The 18,125-nt window shown below is 28.9% G+C and overlaps 6 protein-coding genes across 6 annotated transcripts; 3 read left to right on the plus strand and 3 right to left on the minus strand.

Moving 5' to 3' along the window:
- Positions 1-320: 320 nt before the first annotated feature.
- Positions 321-1,448, minus strand: PHYBLDRAFT_176404 (hypothetical protein; the record flags this gene model as incomplete). Its single annotated transcript, XM_018437756.1, has 5 exons — positions 321-423; positions 521-551; positions 900-967; positions 1,051-1,102; positions 1,379-1,448. 5 exons carry the CDS (start codon positions 1,446-1,448, stop codon positions 321-323), a joined length of 324 nt encoding a protein of 107 aa, XP_018283167.1.
- A 264-nt stretch (positions 1,449-1,712) lies between these two features.
- PHYBLDRAFT_176405 (hypothetical protein) lies at positions 1,713-2,800 on the plus strand (the record flags this gene model as incomplete). The annotated part of the gene is made up of 4 exons (XM_018437757.1): positions 1,713-2,033; positions 2,056-2,355; positions 2,407-2,571; positions 2,642-2,800. 4 exons carry the CDS (start codon positions 1,713-1,715, stop codon positions 2,798-2,800), a joined length of 945 nt encoding a protein of 314 aa, XP_018283168.1.
- A 614-nt stretch (positions 2,801-3,414) lies between these two features.
- Positions 3,415-6,562, minus strand: PHYBLDRAFT_176406 (hypothetical protein; the record flags this gene model as incomplete). The annotated part of the gene is made up of 5 exons (XM_018437758.1): positions 3,415-4,908; positions 5,476-5,939; positions 5,996-6,208; positions 6,274-6,333; positions 6,415-6,562. The coding sequence occupies 5 exons, from the start codon at positions 6,560-6,562 to the stop codon at positions 3,415-3,417; spliced, it is 2,379 nt and encodes a 792-aa protein (XP_018283169.1).
- A 5,009-nt stretch (positions 6,563-11,571) lies between these two features.
- PHYBLDRAFT_73796 (hypothetical protein) lies at positions 11,572-12,902 on the plus strand (the record flags this gene model as incomplete). The annotated part of the gene is made up of 4 exons (XM_018442918.1): positions 11,572-11,587; positions 12,267-12,490; positions 12,564-12,616; positions 12,869-12,902. The coding sequence occupies 4 exons, from the start codon at positions 11,572-11,574 to the stop codon at positions 12,900-12,902; spliced, it is 327 nt and encodes a 108-aa protein (XP_018283170.1).
- Positions 12,903-13,640: 738 nt separating this feature from the next.
- On the plus strand, positions 13,641-15,084 carry PHYBLDRAFT_73795 (hypothetical protein; the record flags this gene model as incomplete). Its single annotated transcript, XM_018442917.1, is given in 7 exon segments — positions 13,641-13,732; positions 13,807-14,147; positions 14,199-14,244; positions 14,264-14,520; positions 14,569-14,581; positions 14,707-14,879; positions 15,047-15,084. 7 exon segments carry the CDS (start codon positions 13,641-13,643, stop codon positions 15,082-15,084), a joined length of 960 nt encoding a protein of 319 aa, XP_018283171.1.
- Positions 15,085-17,203: 2,119 nt separating this feature from the next.
- On the minus strand, positions 17,204-17,677 carry PHYBLDRAFT_176408 (hypothetical protein; the record flags this gene model as incomplete). Its single annotated transcript, XM_018437759.1, has 1 exon — positions 17,204-17,677. The coding sequence occupies one exon, from the start codon at positions 17,675-17,677 to the stop codon at positions 17,204-17,206; it is 474 nt and encodes a 157-aa protein (XP_018283172.1).
- Between the last annotated feature and the right edge of the window lie 448 nt (positions 17,678-18,125).

The raw sequence follows: 18,125 nt of genomic DNA on the forward strand, positions 1-18,125 counted from the left end.
GCATGAAAATATAGACGCACTTTTATCAGACCGCAGATTTTTCATTTTATATTGGTTTTGGGGTTTTTTTTAAATACAGCACATAACATTCAACATCTTTTTATTACTATATATGGGTTGTTAAAGAAGAGATTTGGTCAAGATTTGGTCAAGATTTAGTCAAGATTTAGAGGTTTATGGGTCATTTTAAAGGTTTTTATTGGTTTGAAAAAATTTTCTTATTGTTTCTAGCTGTTTCTATTCGTCTACATCACTAATCGTCTTCTGTTGCAATTGGGTAGAAACATCACACTCGATGCCGTCATTTATTTTAGTGGATACTATGTTATTCCTTTTGAACATCCATTGGTCCACGCCTGGTGCAATCGACCCCTACTGTATTCCATTGCTTGCTGCGGCACGCCTTCTTGGCCTGTTTGTTTACTTTTATAAAAAATAATTATAGGGTGGATTAGAAAGAATGTTCTAGGTATATTTATTTGAGAGCAACAGATTATTTAAAAAATATGAATGTACTTACAATAAAGTTAAACACGAGAACAGATGGATGTCTTTAACATAAAGATAGATATATCAACATTTTAGTTAAATGTCTCAATTATAGTAATATTGTCTATAAAAATAATAACTTTTGTTAATACGATGCAAAGTAAATAAGACTATGGTTTGCTTACCAGACAGTTCAGAAAACAGAAGAGTTGACAAACACAAAATACAATGACATTGTCTATAAAGTATAATCTTTTATTAGAATGAAATAAAGAGTATCAGACTATTTTTTGCTTACCAATTATTCAATACAATAGAAGAGGCAGCATACGGAAATGGAGATATTATCTATAAAATAATTTCTTTTCATTAGAATTACATACAAAGAAGTAGAATGATTATTTACTTACTTGTCTGTCTGTAGAGAATAAGAGTCGGTGTATAATCAAAAAAAGAGGACCGAGATAAAGACCAGTGACTATAAAGTGTATGGTATACATAAGAAAAATAATAAATACAAGTTGTATCTTGAAGGTGTACGTTAATATTTATACAACATACCATTTTGTAAATCCTCCCAAGGTATATGTCTTTGTTAACGGGCTAGAAATATCTAAGCAGAATAATTAATACATAAATCGTGAATAAATATTCAAGTATATTTTTATTACCTTTTTATCATTACTTTTGAGGCAGTTAAGAAGGACTTGGTGGTTTAAAGCATAGTGTATCATGCTAGAATAAAAACAACAAGATGATTAGGTCTTGAAATTTTGATGTGAGTTGATGCTTACCATGTTAGACATTAAGAAAGAAGTAAAGAAGAAGAAAGAAAAAATTAAAAAAAAAAAACGGGGAAATTCAAAATTATAATTTTATGACCATTGACCCTGAGAAACTGATAGAATCAATGGAGCAAATTGAAAGTCATTCAACCCATCCCGATTGAGACAAGACATTACGTACTAAACCATAATCTCTCACATCTTTGTAATGGATGTAAGCTATTACAAATGCCTTTCTAAGTCGGCTTATAAAGAAAAGTATAATATAGAGATCAAAATGCTATAAAGAGCATCATCAGAAAAATAATCTTTTGGTGCCTTACTTTCCACCTTTACGTATGTTTTGATTTATTTTATTATTTTAAAGAAACCCAACTCTAATTATTAAAGTATTCACATTGTTTCCATTTCTTTCATTAGCCTTAAATATCTCAATTCATGTCTTCTAATACGCAGCAATCCAAAAAAACGAAAAAGACGACTATAAAAAAGTCTGTTCAACAAACTGCTAGGACAGCAGCAAGCACAAGACAACGGGAAATTCTTCCCAGCTTGACAGTTAGCGCAGAGCTAGATTGTACTGTCCTGTCCACTTTGTCCACCATGAGCACCCGACTGAATGAATCTCATTCACTTCTGGAGAAGGTCTACCACAACATGGGAGCAACCAATGGCCAGAATAACAATTCGAACTATAGTCCCATTGGTCAGGCTCTTACTACAGGAGAATATATAAAGTACCGCCTTCCAACGGTTTCGGTAGGATATATACTAGTAATAGAATATTGCAAAGTTACTTACATTATATTTTGCAGAGATTGATCCGTTCTCAAACACGACAGTTCTGGCAACAATGTCATTGACGGTCAATGAGGGCGCCTTCTCGACATCCAACCGTCCCATTGCTGATGTAGTGCAGAGCTACACACATCAGCAAGCTGAAGTAAAGTCTGTTTCGTCTGCAGTTGTGGAAGAGAAAACCCGAAGACATATTTCGTATATGCTTCAAAGGGCAAAAGCTTTGCCAGAAAAGATAGCTCGACAAAATCGGATTTCTCGACGCCGGTCCAAAAAGAGAAACGTAAGTATAGTCAACAGTTTTTGTGTAAACTATTTTAACTTTTTTTTTCAGATTCTTGCAGACTACAAGGCAATTCACTTAGCTGACAAGGCAAACCTTGAGTCTAAGTTTGGTGAGACTGTCGTGGACCTTCTGGACTATGACATGTTGTCTGATATTGAGTCAGATGAGGAGAAAAATAAAACTAGATATACTCCTAGAAATAGACATCCCTTGGTAAGGCTCTCATGATAAAAGTTATTTTTTTTAATACTTCTAACTCAAAAGTATTTATATTATAATGCAGGTGGATGAATACTTTACTGTTTTGAAGAAACAGAGACTTGCTAACAAGGGACCAGACGTCATTGGCAATTCTGTCTATCCAATTATTTTGAGAAACACCGAGTTATCGAATAAGAAAAAGGCACGTGTTGCTGCTTGGATTCACACACACCAACAATAAATCGTTATTTTGTTTACAAAGTGCATATAGTACTTTAATAATTTTTATTGATTGTGTTGAATGATGTGGAGTAAAGTGGTAAAATATAATCAGGCGGTATTGTCAAGATGAGAAGCAATTAATATATAAGTAAAAGGAAAAAGAAAAAGACAAAATCAAAAATCAAAATAATAAATTATTATTTTATTTTATTTTATTTTATTTTATTTTAAAGTCAATTAATAAAAAAAATATATATACAAAGCAATTATTTAATTATATAATCCTGATTGTTTTATCCTCGTTTTTTTTTATTGGAAATTATAATACCAATATTAGCAAGAATATGTAATAAAGGCAAAGAGAATGGTAAATGTCGGGTATTAAATATACAAGTTTTTTTGTCTTTTATATTATTGATAAAAGCAAGAGAAATAAATAATGGTTTTTACTATTTGTTAATAGTTAAAAAAAACTAGTAATATAATTTACTATTGCTCTTTTAAATACTTAATAAAGAAGTAATATTAAAACTAAATAAGAATACAGAGATAAATAAAGCTAAATCTTTTTACAGTCAAAAAAACTTGTATTATAATTATTTATACTGGTAACCTAAATAGTTGTTATTTTTTTTATGTGACTACTTTTCTAGGCAGTGGAATAACCAGGTGCTTTTGCGTCCCACTCTGCATTTTATGCGTAGTCAACGCAAAGCACAAATGTAGACGATGCACTGGAATAATGCACGAAGCATCTTCTTCCATAAATCCCTTGTCCCACAACTGCAGACCTTGATCAGCTAATGGCTGATGACTACTTGAATGGTAGGCGGGAAACCATTTAATGAATGCGAACATTGACACTCTTTTGACTCCACCTATCTTAATGGTATGAGTAAATAAATACTCTATTTGACCAGGGAATTCAGATACATCGTCATTTGTTCTCTCAAGAAACAATACCCTCACAAAAGACCCGCGCTTCTTCTTTTCACCACTGCAGTACTCTTGCCCCAGCAACGAAATCTTCTTCACCTTTTGAATCCGATTGTTCACAAATACATCCTCACCAATTGGGATTCTCTCTACCACACAGAAGGAAACACTTGTACTCCGGTAAGCCTTGACATAGAATTCAAATAACCACTGATAGTGATCATCCTTCATCATAGTTAAAGGCTGCAACTTGATTGGCAATGTGGTCGGGGGCAAGGCCTCACTTCCGGTGACATTGTACCATGAATTTATAGCAGCTTGCTGGAACATTGCTAAGCTAAATGGCAACGCAGGAGGGTGGCCAGCATCCAAATTCAAGGGAGAAGAGCTGTTGGAATTTGATTTTACTTGGGCAACCCCCTCAAGGAACTCTATCAGTGGTGATGAAAGATTGGTAGAATACGCTCGAAGAAAGCTACTAATGAATACTTTCTCCAGGAAGACTCTCATGATGGTGACCTCAAGACCATTGCGACGGTTCGTCTTGATATTCTTCAACTTGCCGTTGTATCTCTCGAAGCTATACAGCCAGAATGCGTATACCGGACCAAAATTAAGCATTGACTCACGCAAGTGCATATGCAAGTGCATATTTGGTGTGATGCTGCTCTCTCCATAAAGAGTCTCACACTCTTTTCCGAATTCTCCAAGGAGCTGGTGTGCACTGTCAATTTCTGAATATGTGACTGAAGGACCGGTCAACTTTCGGCATGCTTTTACAAAGAGAGTCCAGTTTTTGTAGTCGTCTTCAGGCAAAGCGTCTTTTAGTACCACCAATGAATAAATCAGACACCACGACCACCACTCGTCTGCCTTCATATACGGGAAACCAGATTCGATCTTTGTTGATAAAACGGCATACCCAGGAGGAACAAGAATACTATCGGCAAGACGTTGCATACGGACGAGAACAGCAGTTGGGAGATACCTCAGGTCTTTCCAAACACTGATCATACGCTTTGCTGTCCCAAGAAACAAATTGTGCATGGGATCAACAATCGTGCATCGGACGGGATCAAAGTAGTGTAGGCGATGCAACTCGGAAAAACGGGTGCCATGCTGCTTCTCCAAAACAGCTCTCTCTGCATCAGATTCTGCGCAGAACCACATCTCAGCTTCGGTTGCATTTTCCTCTTTTGTTCGGGAGACCCAGTTCTCATGATCAAATCCAGAATAATTGATCTTACTTGTTCCAGCAACAACAGTGAAATGACGCTTGCATATGTGACAGGCATTTGTACTTGCAAATCCTGTAAATCCAGCAGTCTTTCTTGCAGCAGATATGTCGCAAGCAACACACATAAGAGCAGCGCGGATACTAGTACCATTGGGGAACTCTGGAGTTTTGATAGTTATACCGCCGTATAACTCTACCAGCTTGTCTACCAGAGGTTCCAAGAAGTTGTTCATCTGGTCGATCTTCGCTTCCTTTGGACCAGGCATGACACCGACAAGGATAATGTTTTCCGGCTTCATTCTTTCTTCCCTAGGCAGGTTGTTCATTGACAGGTACAAGGCCCCACTTGCATGTGTACGACCCTCGAACGATTGAAACCAATCCACATTCAATGTCAACATCAAAGAATGGTCGTGATTCACAAAAGGCTCGTCATTTTCATCAAGGAGCTCAGACCACATTGCACCATTATAGACGTCCAACAAGGTACTGTTTACAGTTTCCCTCGATCTCCATTGAACGATTTGATGCTTGAACCCAGGTTTGGCGAAATGCTGTGCCAATGCATTCTTGAGCGAGTTGTATGGAAAAACCATGAGAGGGACAGCACGATCAGCTTCGGTGTCAGAGAAAAGAGGATTTCCGCAGTATGTTGGTGGTGTAGTTGTGTATTTTTCGAATGTGCAATTTGGTTGGCGATTGCCTGGTAGGTAAATTGCAAAGCACTTGTTGCAGACGGTGTATTTGACAATGCTTTTTGTCATGAAATTGAAGCCGGTCATAGTCTTTAATGCATCAATGATGAGTGGGAGATCGGTATCCTTATCAAAGGCAACAAGAAGATGGCAGAAGAATTTCAACATAGCAGTTCCACCTGCTTGAACCAAGTAAAACGCCTGAAAAATAAGGCCAAATAGAGCCATGAATTGGCTTGTTTGAGACATTTCATGAATTTTCAAAGAAGCAACTACAAAGGCAAGTATTTCTGTTAATTATTTGTAACACAATTTATGTATATTTCTTTTTTAAATGTATGCATACCAGAAGCAACCATGTCTTCAAAATCTTCAACACCGGCAACCTCAACTTCGCTCTCATCTTCAGACTCATCGCTTGAATCAGGATTGTCATTGTCAGAAGCCAATGATGTTGTCTTGACATCAGACTCTTCGAATTGAAAAATCTCATCTTCTCTCAAAAAAGGTACACTCTGTACGGTAGTTTTGGCTGATACAATAGAATAATTGTCTTCATCTATAGTAAAACCAGACTATTAGCTATCTAAATTATGATTTATTAAAAAGAAATTTTATACTCACAATCAATCGATGTTTCAGATACATCTACCATCTCAACGTTTGTCTCTTCTTCGACAACTTCTGTATTAATTAATAATTAACAAAAAAAATATTAGATTACAATTTATCCAGTAATGCGTGTACTACTCAAATGTCATTTACCTCGATTTTTTGGGCCAATGTCTAATAACTTATCAGCATTATTATGACGCTTAAAGGTCTGTGCATTTTGCAAAATTCCGCCAATTGCATTTTTGGTACATGATGAACATGTACACATAACAGTGTAGATTTTAGTTGTAGAATTCATAACAGTAAGAATAATATTAATAATAATAAAATAATAAAGAGGTGTATACTATATTTTATTTTCATCTTTTATATGTCTCTTATTTTTGTCATTAATAATGAGTTGATATATCTTGTTCACTATGTCATTGACTACATTGAGCTTACCGTCCCTATTAGTAAGAGTTACAAATGGATTTTGATGCAGCAATCTTTTCTTAAAAAAAATGTGCCTGATTATTAATGGGGCTTCAATTTCATAATCACTGATATAATGGCGTAGTTTTTCTCTTTTGCGTTTTTTTAACATGACATCAATTCTCACTCATTTTGGCAAGTCGCATTTTTTGGATTTTCTTTTTCTTGTATTTTTTATGACATCAATTCTTGTTCTTTTTTTCAATTTTTTTTGATATACTTTCTTATTAAAAATAAGTCATATATCATACATTATTATATTCTAATAAAATTCGGTATTTTTTGCGATGCAATAAAAATATTATTGACTCTAAATTAAGTGCATCTGTAACAACAAGTTTTTCCTTCCAGAAAAATAATTAAATACTACATTTAACATTTAATATTTTATTTTTATTTTTTATTTTTCTGCCAAGTCAATCGAAACATATATTTTTTAAGACAATTGTGCGATTTATTGCCTAATTAATAAATATTTGTGTTTGTATCTGTGTTTATTTAATATAATCAGAAAAAATTGCGAATTCCCATCTCAAGAAAAAAATATATTGAAAAACGATAGTGTTTGAAATATTTTTCCAAATTTTGCCAAAATTCAAAAAATAAAATTCGACCAAATCCACCCTCCTTTTGCAGTGATATATGCCAGATCGGTAGTCAACAGCTTATATATATGCCAGATCGGCAATCAACAACTTGTATATATGCCAGATTGGCGATCAACAATTTATATATATGCCAGATCAGTGGTCAACAGCTTATAATTATTCTAGATCAACTATCAATAGCTTATATATATATGAGATCAGCTATAATTAGTTTATATATAGTGGTAATTAGTTATTATCAGCTTACATAATCTTGTATAATATGGTATAATTATATATAGGTACATATAAAAGAATTTAAACATATATAAAAATATAAAAAATAAAGTTTGTGTAACATACGTCATTATGCATATTCGCATAATGTAAACAATACAATTGCATTGCTGAAAAAAATTAATAACTTTTGGCTATACTTGTTATATAACGTGCATAATTATGCATAATCTCGCATAAATGATCTACGTAAACAATACAATTGAATTGCAAAAAAAAATTGGCAACTTTTGGCTATTCTTGTTATATAATATGCATAATCATGCACAATCTTGCATAAATGATCTACGTAAACAATACAATTGAATTTGTGAATAAAAATAATAAAGAATAGCTTTTTTCCGGAAAATTTCCTTTTTTGGTTAGTCTGAATATAATTAGCGTGAGAAGTCTTGGCATTTTTAGTGTGGGAAGATAGGTTATATAAATAGCAACTATGTAAAAGCTTGGCATGGAAAAACATTTAACTTTAAACTATCAAAAAGCCGTTCCGACAATAATTAAATATATCTCTTCTAATGAAAGTTCAAATTCTTACTAAGTAATAATTTTTTAATTTTTTTTGCTATATCAAGAAAATTTAGTAGTATAATATAAAAGTATCAAAATATGTAAACAGTAAGTACAGAATTAATAAAAATTAATTTTCATATTTTTTTTACTAATTTTCTTATAAAAATCAAAATATTATTATATAAATCAATAAAAAAATATATGAACAAGTCAAGTTATTAATATTTATTATAATTTTAATGTATTTATATACTATATATATATATATAAAGATTATAAAAGAGTTGTGAGTATATATAACATTAAAGATTAAATATGATTAGAGTATGTAACTTATATTTGACAAGATGATCGGATATGACTTGGACATTGACAAGTGTGAATATATATAATGTAATAGATCCAATGGTATTGACTAATTTGAGAGATACATAAGATGTTATAAGCTAATATTAGTAATAAATCAAATGTTATTGGCTAATATTAATTATATATTATATTTTATTAACTTATATAAGTAGTAAATTGAATGTGATATATATATATTTATAATACAGATTAACTGTTATTGATTTACATATATATCAGATTGGCTGTGATCCACTTATATATATATCAGACTGGATATCATATGTTTATGTATAGTGCAGATCACCTGTTATCAGCTTATACGTATATACAATTGGTGGACAACAGCTTATATATATACCCAATTGGCAGTCAACAGCTTATATATATACCAGATTGACTATTATCAGATTATATATATATCAGATTAGCTGTGATCCCCTTATATATTTATCAGATTGGATATCATATGTTTATATATAGTGCAGATCATCTGTCATCAGCTTATATATATACCCAATTAGCAGACAACAGCTTATATATATATCAGATTGGATATCATATGTTTATATATAGTGTATATCCTCTGTCATCAGCTTATATATATACCCAATTAGCAGACAACAGCTTATATATATATATTAGATTGGCTGTGATCCACTTATATATATATCAGATTGGATATCAAATGTTTATATATAGTGCAGATCACCTGTCATCAGCTTATATATATACCCAATTGGCGGTCAACAGCATATATATATACAAGATCGGTGGTCAGTGCTTATATATATACTAGATTGGTAGTCAATAGCTTATATATATATCATATTGACTGTGATGCACTTATATATATGTTAGTTTGGATATCATATTTTTATATATTGTGTATATCTTCTGTCATCAGCTTATATATATACCTAATTGATAGACAACAGCTTATATTTATATCAAATTAGCTGTCATCAGCTTATATGTGTATGAGATAGGCTGTCAATAGTATGTATATATATACCTGATTGGTGGTCAACAATTTATATATATACCAGATCAGCTATCATTAGCTTATATATATATCAGATTGAGTATCATATGTTTACATATAGTGCGGATCACATGATATCATCTTATATATATATTAAATTGACTATCATAAGCTTATATATATGTTAGATTGATAGTCAACAACTTATATACCCAATCAGCATTCAACAGCTTATATATATACCTGATTAGTAGTTAATAACTTATATATATACCAGATTGACGGTCAACTACTTATATATATATCTGATTGGTAATCAACAACTTATATATATACCAGATCAGTAGACAACAACTTATATATATACCAGAGCAGTAGTCAACAACTCATATATATATCTGATTGGTGATCAACAACTTATATATATAACCAATTGACAGTTAACAACTTATATATATATCAGATTGACTGTCATCAGATTATATATATATAAGATTGACTATAATTATATTATATATATAAGCTAATCAATCATAATTAATTTATATATATATAAGATTGTCTATAATTGATTTACATATAATGTAAATTGACTGTAGTCAGCTTATATAACATTGTATAATCTTAGATATTTGGATATAAACATATATAAAAAATATAAAAAAATAAAGTTTATATAACATATATTATTATGCATTTTTGCATAACTTAAACAATACAAATAGGCTGAACAGTAAAATAGACTAACACGCCCTTTTTAAAAAAATGTTTTTCTAAAATTCTGAAATTTTAATATGTTGTAGTTAGAGTTTTAAAAATGCAACAATTGTTTTTCTGAAGTTATACTGCTGTAGCCAATATAAAGATATTGCCTTTTTTGGAAATAACAATATTTCTAATTCATATATACAGTTTGTACACATAGCTTCAATATCTTTATGCAGATAAATTTGTATTGTTGTGTGTGGTATGTAGTTGTGTGTAGAAGATGTAAAATAAAAAATAATTGTATATAAGAAGATGAATTGAAAGGAGGAATTGAGAGTTTGGGTTTGATATCAGATAAATTGAGATAATAAAATAGTCTCTTTGTTGCAATATAGACCAGTTAAAGAAATAAAAAGGGAAACTAACACTAAGATAAGAGTGTAAATAATTTGAATGATTAGACAAATGGTTAAACTAAAAGAAGTGAAATAGATAATACTAATTCTAAAGAGTTAACTATGAGAAAGAAATGTTTAATAGAGTAAAGGATTTAGCTAAAGGGAAATTTACTATAGTAAATTTACTAAGAGATAAATAAAAGAAGAAATTGGGACAAAATAATAAATAAAAAGGAAATGATCAATCTTCTACAAAGACTAGACAAAAAATAAAATAAAATGGAAGAAATTTCACAAGATAGATCAGAAAGAATAGACAGCATCTGAAAGAAAACTTGTATCAGAAAAATTTGACTGTTGTTTATTGATTGATTTTAAAGAGATATTTATACTATTTTATGGATAAAATATATAGCAAAAATAGGCTAGATAAAACTTGATGAGATAATCGTAAAATAAAAATATAAAGAAAAATAACTATATAAATATTTTTTCATAAAAGAAGAAATAGCTGAAGTTAAAATATATAACTACAAGAAAAGAAAAATATCAGAAAAAAGTATGTTATTAATAAAGAGAAAAGCTATTCAGTTAACAATTTTGGTAAAGTAATGTTTGAGAGGAAGCGTCACATTTAGTGTACAGAAATATGATAAAAAGAAAAGGAACAAAACAATTTTGGGAAAAATAAAGCAGAAAGATTTTAATTTTCAGAAAATTGGTTTTTGGAAAAAAATGATTTTGTGAAAATGGAAGAAAGAAATTAAAATTAAAATTAAAATTAAAATTTTTGAAGAAAAATTAAAAGAGGTTTTCAAAAAAAGTCTGAACTTGATAGAATTTGGTTTGTAGACTGAGGCCAACAATGTGACCACACCACTTGTCAGTTGACGCGTGATGTGTTTTTTTATTGTGAATTGTAACATTATCACTTGGCAAATAAATATAATGTGAATTACAAAATACAAGAAGAAGAATACAATAAGAATGGAAAAGAATGGGTAATTTGACAGGTAAGAATTGGTGACAGAGAGATAAAAATAATAGGGAGAAAATAAAAATGGAAATTGTGATAACAACAAAGTTTGAGAAAGACAGAAAAGAGAAAACAGAGAAACGAAATATATCAAGATTGACAGTCAAAACTCCAAAGAACAAGGACACTGTGTATGAATGAAGAATAATAATAATAACGGACAAAAAAAAATAAGATCAAGAATAGAATGATGATTTTATTGATTGAAAAGTTTATCCCTTTTATAAATAAAAATGTTTGGTTAAAATAATTTTTTGAGAAAAAGAAAAGAAAGTCAAGTGAAAATTTTTACTATATGCAACTAGTGTTGATAGTAGAAGTAGAATAGAAAAATATAAAGAGAGTAAAATAAAAGTATAGTAAAAATATAATAATTGAATAAAGATAAAGTAAAAATATAGTGAGGTAGAATAGAACAAGTAAAGTAATAATATAATAATGTTGTAGTAAAATAAAATAAAAAATATAATAATAGTATAATAATGGAATCTAATAAAATGTAATAAAAAATAGTGTAAATAAATGTTGGCAATAAAGAAGTATATGAAATTAGGGGAAAGAGGTATAATGTTTTTAGTAGGTGACATGTGTTCCTGAGGTGACGATATAGATGAGTATTCTAATTTTAAGAAATGGGATTATATTGGGGGGTTTAGGTATAAGGGGTATTGGGAGCAAGATTTCCCAAGATACCTGGGTAGACCACTCTTGTCCCTCGAGACATGTCACTGGGTCTACTCACCATCAATGTCAGCACCCACAAGTCTGGTACTGCACATCACGGCTCACCACCGGACTAAACCACCAAAGAAATTCACCATTCAGTATCAATCACCAGAAACTAGCCAAAGCCGGACTTGCTCACAACACATATGACACAGTTGACAGATGATGTGTTAGGTTTGTTGTAGATTATAACGGATCACTTGGCAAATAAAATACAATGATAATAGAATAGAACAGAAGACGGATACAGCAAGAAGCAGCAAACAGCATTAGTTGACAGGTAAGAAAAGAGAGAACAACTGAGAGAATCGTTGTTAAAATTGAGAGAGAGAAAGATATATGAAAAGAAAATGACAAAACAGAAAAGTAATAACTGACAAGGAGATTAAAACCGACAAACAACCTTTCTAAAACCAAGGAATCAATATGTTATGTCACAAGATGGTATAGACAACAAAGAGAAGAAAACAAGAAAAAGATACTGAAACTGAATTAATGATTTATTGAGTTGAGTTTGTTTCTCTTTTTATAGTCGACAAGATTTTAAGTTGATAATAGAAGTTTGAAAAAATAAAGATAGTAAAAAATAGAATAATCAATAATCAATACGGCAAGAATAAAATATATAAATAAAAATATGGTAAAAAAATATAATAATAAAGGTACTGATGTTGCGCGGAGATGTTGACAAGATGAATTATTTGCATTGTAGAAGGGAAATGTTACAAGCATGGGGGACCATGATTTCGAATGAGTACAATGTTGACAAATATGTTAACAAGAGAAAACCAAAAAATATTGTGTATAGAAGGAGCAGAGAACAGAAATGAGATTTTTCCTATTCGCAGAAAAATTCTCCTCGTACTACCTAGGGAACAGCATCACATCAACATACCGTTGACGTCAGCCTCTCATAACTAGGATGACATGTCACAACAAACTGCCAGACAAACCCGCCGAGCAGACTGACCTTTTGGTACTGGACATCACAACATAGTCAAAAGCAAGACCTGGTCACAACACACGTGACACAGTATAACAAGTGTTTTGGCACAATAGTATATTTTTGCGCTTTCACTCCCACAGTCAGAGTTTAAATCTGGTTGTAGTCTTTTTTTTATTTCATTAAAAATTAAACATTATTATATTTATGTGACTGTAGATAGTGATTTTATTTATGACAGCTAAATAAAACAGTCTAAAAATTAAAATTTTTGAAAATAATATAAATATCTTTTTTTTTATTATTTCTTTCTTTCTTTCTTTTAATATTTATATTTTATTTTTATTTTTGATTATTTCATATGCCCAACTATTTTCAACCAAAAGATATGTCAATCACACCAGACTTTGAACAAATTCATAAAATTACTGAGTCTAAGAAGACTTCTGTTATGTAAGTTGTATTAATCAATAATTCTTTAAATATATATTAATTATAATAATTTATATATATATTTTATATTATAGTTATCTGAAAGAAAATAATATTCTCTATGAGCACATGTCATATTGCAATGAATGGCCTATGACTTTACAGTGTCATAACAGTAGAGAGAAGTTTTACTGCAAGTGCAATTCCAGAAACTGCTGTAACAGAAGTGAAATGTCTATCGGAAAAGATACTATCTTTTCTTTTAAAAAGAGGACTTTAAATATTATGATATATCTTATTTGGTGTTTCATCTTGAATTATCTATTGAATAAGACTGAAGAAGCAACCAAACTGAGCAAAAAGACAATTGTTATTTTTATGGCAGGTATTCAAAAAGTTATTTGTCAAGATATCAGTAGTAATGACATTTTGATTGGTAAGTAAAATATAATATATGTTTTATTAATAAATTCTAATAATATTATACGAGGAGAAAGAATTACTGTTGAAATTGATGAGTCTAAATTTGAAAAGTGAAAGTATAATAAAGAGCATAGAGTTGAAGGTATTTGGGTTCTGGGGTGTTGAGCAGACATCAGAAAGAAAAATCTTTTTGGTAGCTGTATCAAATAGAACTGCTGACAATTTTTTGAATATTATCCAACATCATGTTCTATCAGGCTCTATCATTCACACTGATTATTTTAAATTATACAATCAATTAGAAACACTGAAATATAGACATTCAACAGTAAATCATTCCGTTGAATATAAAATAAGTGAAGGTGTACATACCAACATAATTGAAGGTAATATTAAAACATTTTAAAAGAAATTATTATTAATAATTTATTAAGTACTTCAAATGATGTAAGGCAGCAAATGGTCTCAAGATCAAAAACCAAAAAAATAGTATCATGAAAATTAATGCAGTTTATTTGGAGGCGCAAGCATACTGGAAATCTTTGGATATATCTATTATAAACTTTTGCCAGAATTTCTATTGTCAGACAAATAAAGGATAATAATATCAGCTTAGAACAGCAACTTTTGCTAGATCTTGATCCAGACTATGAAACATATTTCACAGAAAATGAATCATCTTCTTCCGAAAATAAAAATGCTATCAGTAGTGATAGTAATAATACTAGTGATAGTACTGATGACAGTAATTTTATTTTGTAAATTTTTTTATTTGTTTTTTATTATTTTATTTTTAATATTTTTATTAAAACCATATATTTATCCTGTTTACTGAGTATATTCATATTTTTTATATTATTTGTAATAATAATTATAGAAAACATTAATTTAATTATTTAATTAATTAAATAGATATTTTATATACTGATTCCATATTAGCTTCAAACTAATCACAATATGTATATATTTTTATTTCTGATAAATTTAACAGCTGACAATCAAAACTATTATATTTTTTTACTGGTTTAATAAATAATGAAAAAATTGAAATTTTTTATTGATAAATTTATATTTATTAAATCTGTAGAATTCAGATCATAAACTAATTGTCTTAGAAATTTATAACTTAGGTCAAATATTAATCTGAATTAATATTAACAAGTAGTTAATATAAAAAACAAATACATATTTTTAAGTTATTACAAATAATATAATATAAAGATGTTTTTCTTAAAATATATTAATAATAAAAATGAATATTTCATAATATTTAATAATTGTTTCTAAGAAGAAAAATATGGAAAAAATATAAAGTATCAAAGTAAAGTAGTATTTTTAACACATATAGAAACTTCTGATATTCTCATTAAAAATAAAAACTGTATAAAAGTTTTTGTTATATTACTTTATATATATTTAAGTTTCTTTTATTTATATTTGCATCTAATATTACCAAAATACTTTAATTAGTTAATTTTTATAAAACTATATATTATACAGACAAAATTGTTTTTTTTAAAATTTACTATCTTCATTTTCCAAATCCAGTTATTAAAACTAGTATTTTCTGTTTAAAATGTTTTAATTAAGTAGATAGTCTCATTAAAAGTACTAAACTACTGATCTCAAAAAAAAACAAATCATGTCTCACATTGCTCTCCTGACATATTCTGCTCATATTTTTTTTTAAATATATCAAATGAATAAGTTGTATTTTTATAAAAGTATATTTACATTCACTACAATTTATAGACAATATAGAAGATTCATATACACATATATTCTTTATGAGATTTTTTTATTTAATATTAAAAAATAATAAAACTCTTATAAATTGAAATTGAAACAAGTCTTCGAAATTTTAAAATAATTTTGATTCTCAAAAAAATAACTTTGAGTTCACTTCCAACGTTGATTTTCAAAAATTGCAACTTATAAACATCTCTATTTTTCTGGCAAGTTCAGAATATTTAAAAATATTATATAATTTAGCTGCAAAAACTTTCAAATTATTAATAAATAAATAATATTAATATTTACACCATTATCTAAAATTATTTTATATTACTTGGGTAATATATATTGTTATATCTTATATAATTATCTATTAAAACAGAATATGTATCAAATAAGATACATAGATATTAAATAAATAACTACTATACATTATAGCTTATTTTTTAAACTATTAACAATTAAAATAAAAAACTAATCCTAAAATCAGATATATTATATAGAATAAAGAAAACAAATATTATATAATATTCTTATTATATTATTTAAATAAATATATAATATCAACATCAATATGTAAAACAAATACTAAAAGAAAAAACTTATTTTTTATAAAATCACACAAACAAAGTCTCAAAATACTTATTAATGCAGTCAGTTTTTTTTTAAAATTGATATACAAATTAAATAATACACAAAGTTTACAATAAGTGTTAATTTGTTTTTAAAAAAAATGAAAAGAAATTGAGAAGCTGTCTCATATAATCTGTATATCTATATTATTAATATATATATATCAAATTTCATGTTGAAGAAAACTAAAAAATATCAAATATAAAACATATTATTTCTTATCAAGTATTTTTATATACTTGAATTTTAGTAGAAGAAAATATTAAATATGCTTTGATTTATATTTAGTTTTTGTATTCTATAAAAAACACAAATAAAAACGCAGATAAAAAGAATTTACTTTAAAAAATAAAAGAATAATTTCTCTATACAAATAAATATATCTATAACATAATAAGTATTTTTTAAACTAACTTTTACCAACTTATATTATATATATTAAAAATAAAAAACAAATTTTAAGATTTTTATTATAAAATTGACTTTTATTTAATCAAAAATCAAAGGACAGACAAAATATTTTATGAGTACCATTAATTCTCCAATCAGAAAAGAAAGTCGAAACTTAAAAAACTTTTGGATTTTGATTTTTTTATACAGAAAATTTTAAAAAAAAATAAAAATTAAAAATAAAATAAAAAAAGATAGTAGTTCATAATATATAATTGATAATTGATAATAAAAAAAAGTAATAAAAAAAAATTATCTTTGTTGAGGTGGACGCGATTGAGAGGGGAAGCCATATTTTGTCAGCTTATTGTATGCAAACTTCAACGTATTTAAGAACTTGCTCACATCTTCTGAGATTTCCATGTACGCGGCTATCTTGCTGTCAAGTTCAACCGAGTATAATTGATAATAGTTTATGATATCAGCTTCTATCTCGTCAGAAAGAAGGGAAGTGTCAACTACTGCTTTAGTATCAGTATTAGATACATGGACAGCAGAGGAGGAGGAGGAAAGACTTTGGCACAAAGAGTAAGGAATATCTAGCATGCGATTGATGAGAAAGATATGCTTGCAAAGCTTAGAAGTATCAGGGCAAGTGCAGTTTTGCAGAAAACCATTCTGTAGCTCAATGTTGTATATAACAAGATCAACTGTGAATGATCTGCAAGTGAATACAGTATCACTCAATTTCTCAACCATTTCCATTGCAGTATAGCTATCTAACATGTATATATTTTGTCTTTTTTGCTCTTCTTGGCATGTAAGGTCTACTAATTAGAATTCATATAATATCTTGACGTTTTCTTGTTTGTAGTCAAGAGTCAAGACTTTGGCCAGAAGATAAATAAGTTTATCTACTCGAAGAGATCTTGCATGTCCAAAATAAAAAGTCTTCAGCTGATTGTAATAAGACTCTATCAAATTATTGGTGTGAAAAGTTGTCGCCTATTGTTTATATTATATATTAGAAACAGGCAAATAATCAATAAAGTTTCATATCAATCACTATACTTTGCACCATAATTCTTTTTTCTGCACCCACATTCAGTTAAAATACAAAATAAAGTCCTCATATTCCCCAAATTTCATAAGAAATTTATTATAAAGTGTATCATAGGCAACAGAAGTTGTTGCATGCATCATATTACTCAATACAGCATGAATAATGTTACAA

The sequence above is a fragment of the Phycomyces blakesleeanus genome, assembly GCF_001638985.1.
Source record: "Phycomyces blakesleeanus NRRL 1555(-) unplaced genomic scaffold PHYBLscaffold_53, whole genome shotgun sequence".
NCBI lineage: Eukaryota > Fungi > Mucoromycota > Mucoromycetes > Mucorales > Phycomycetaceae > Phycomyces > Phycomyces blakesleeanus.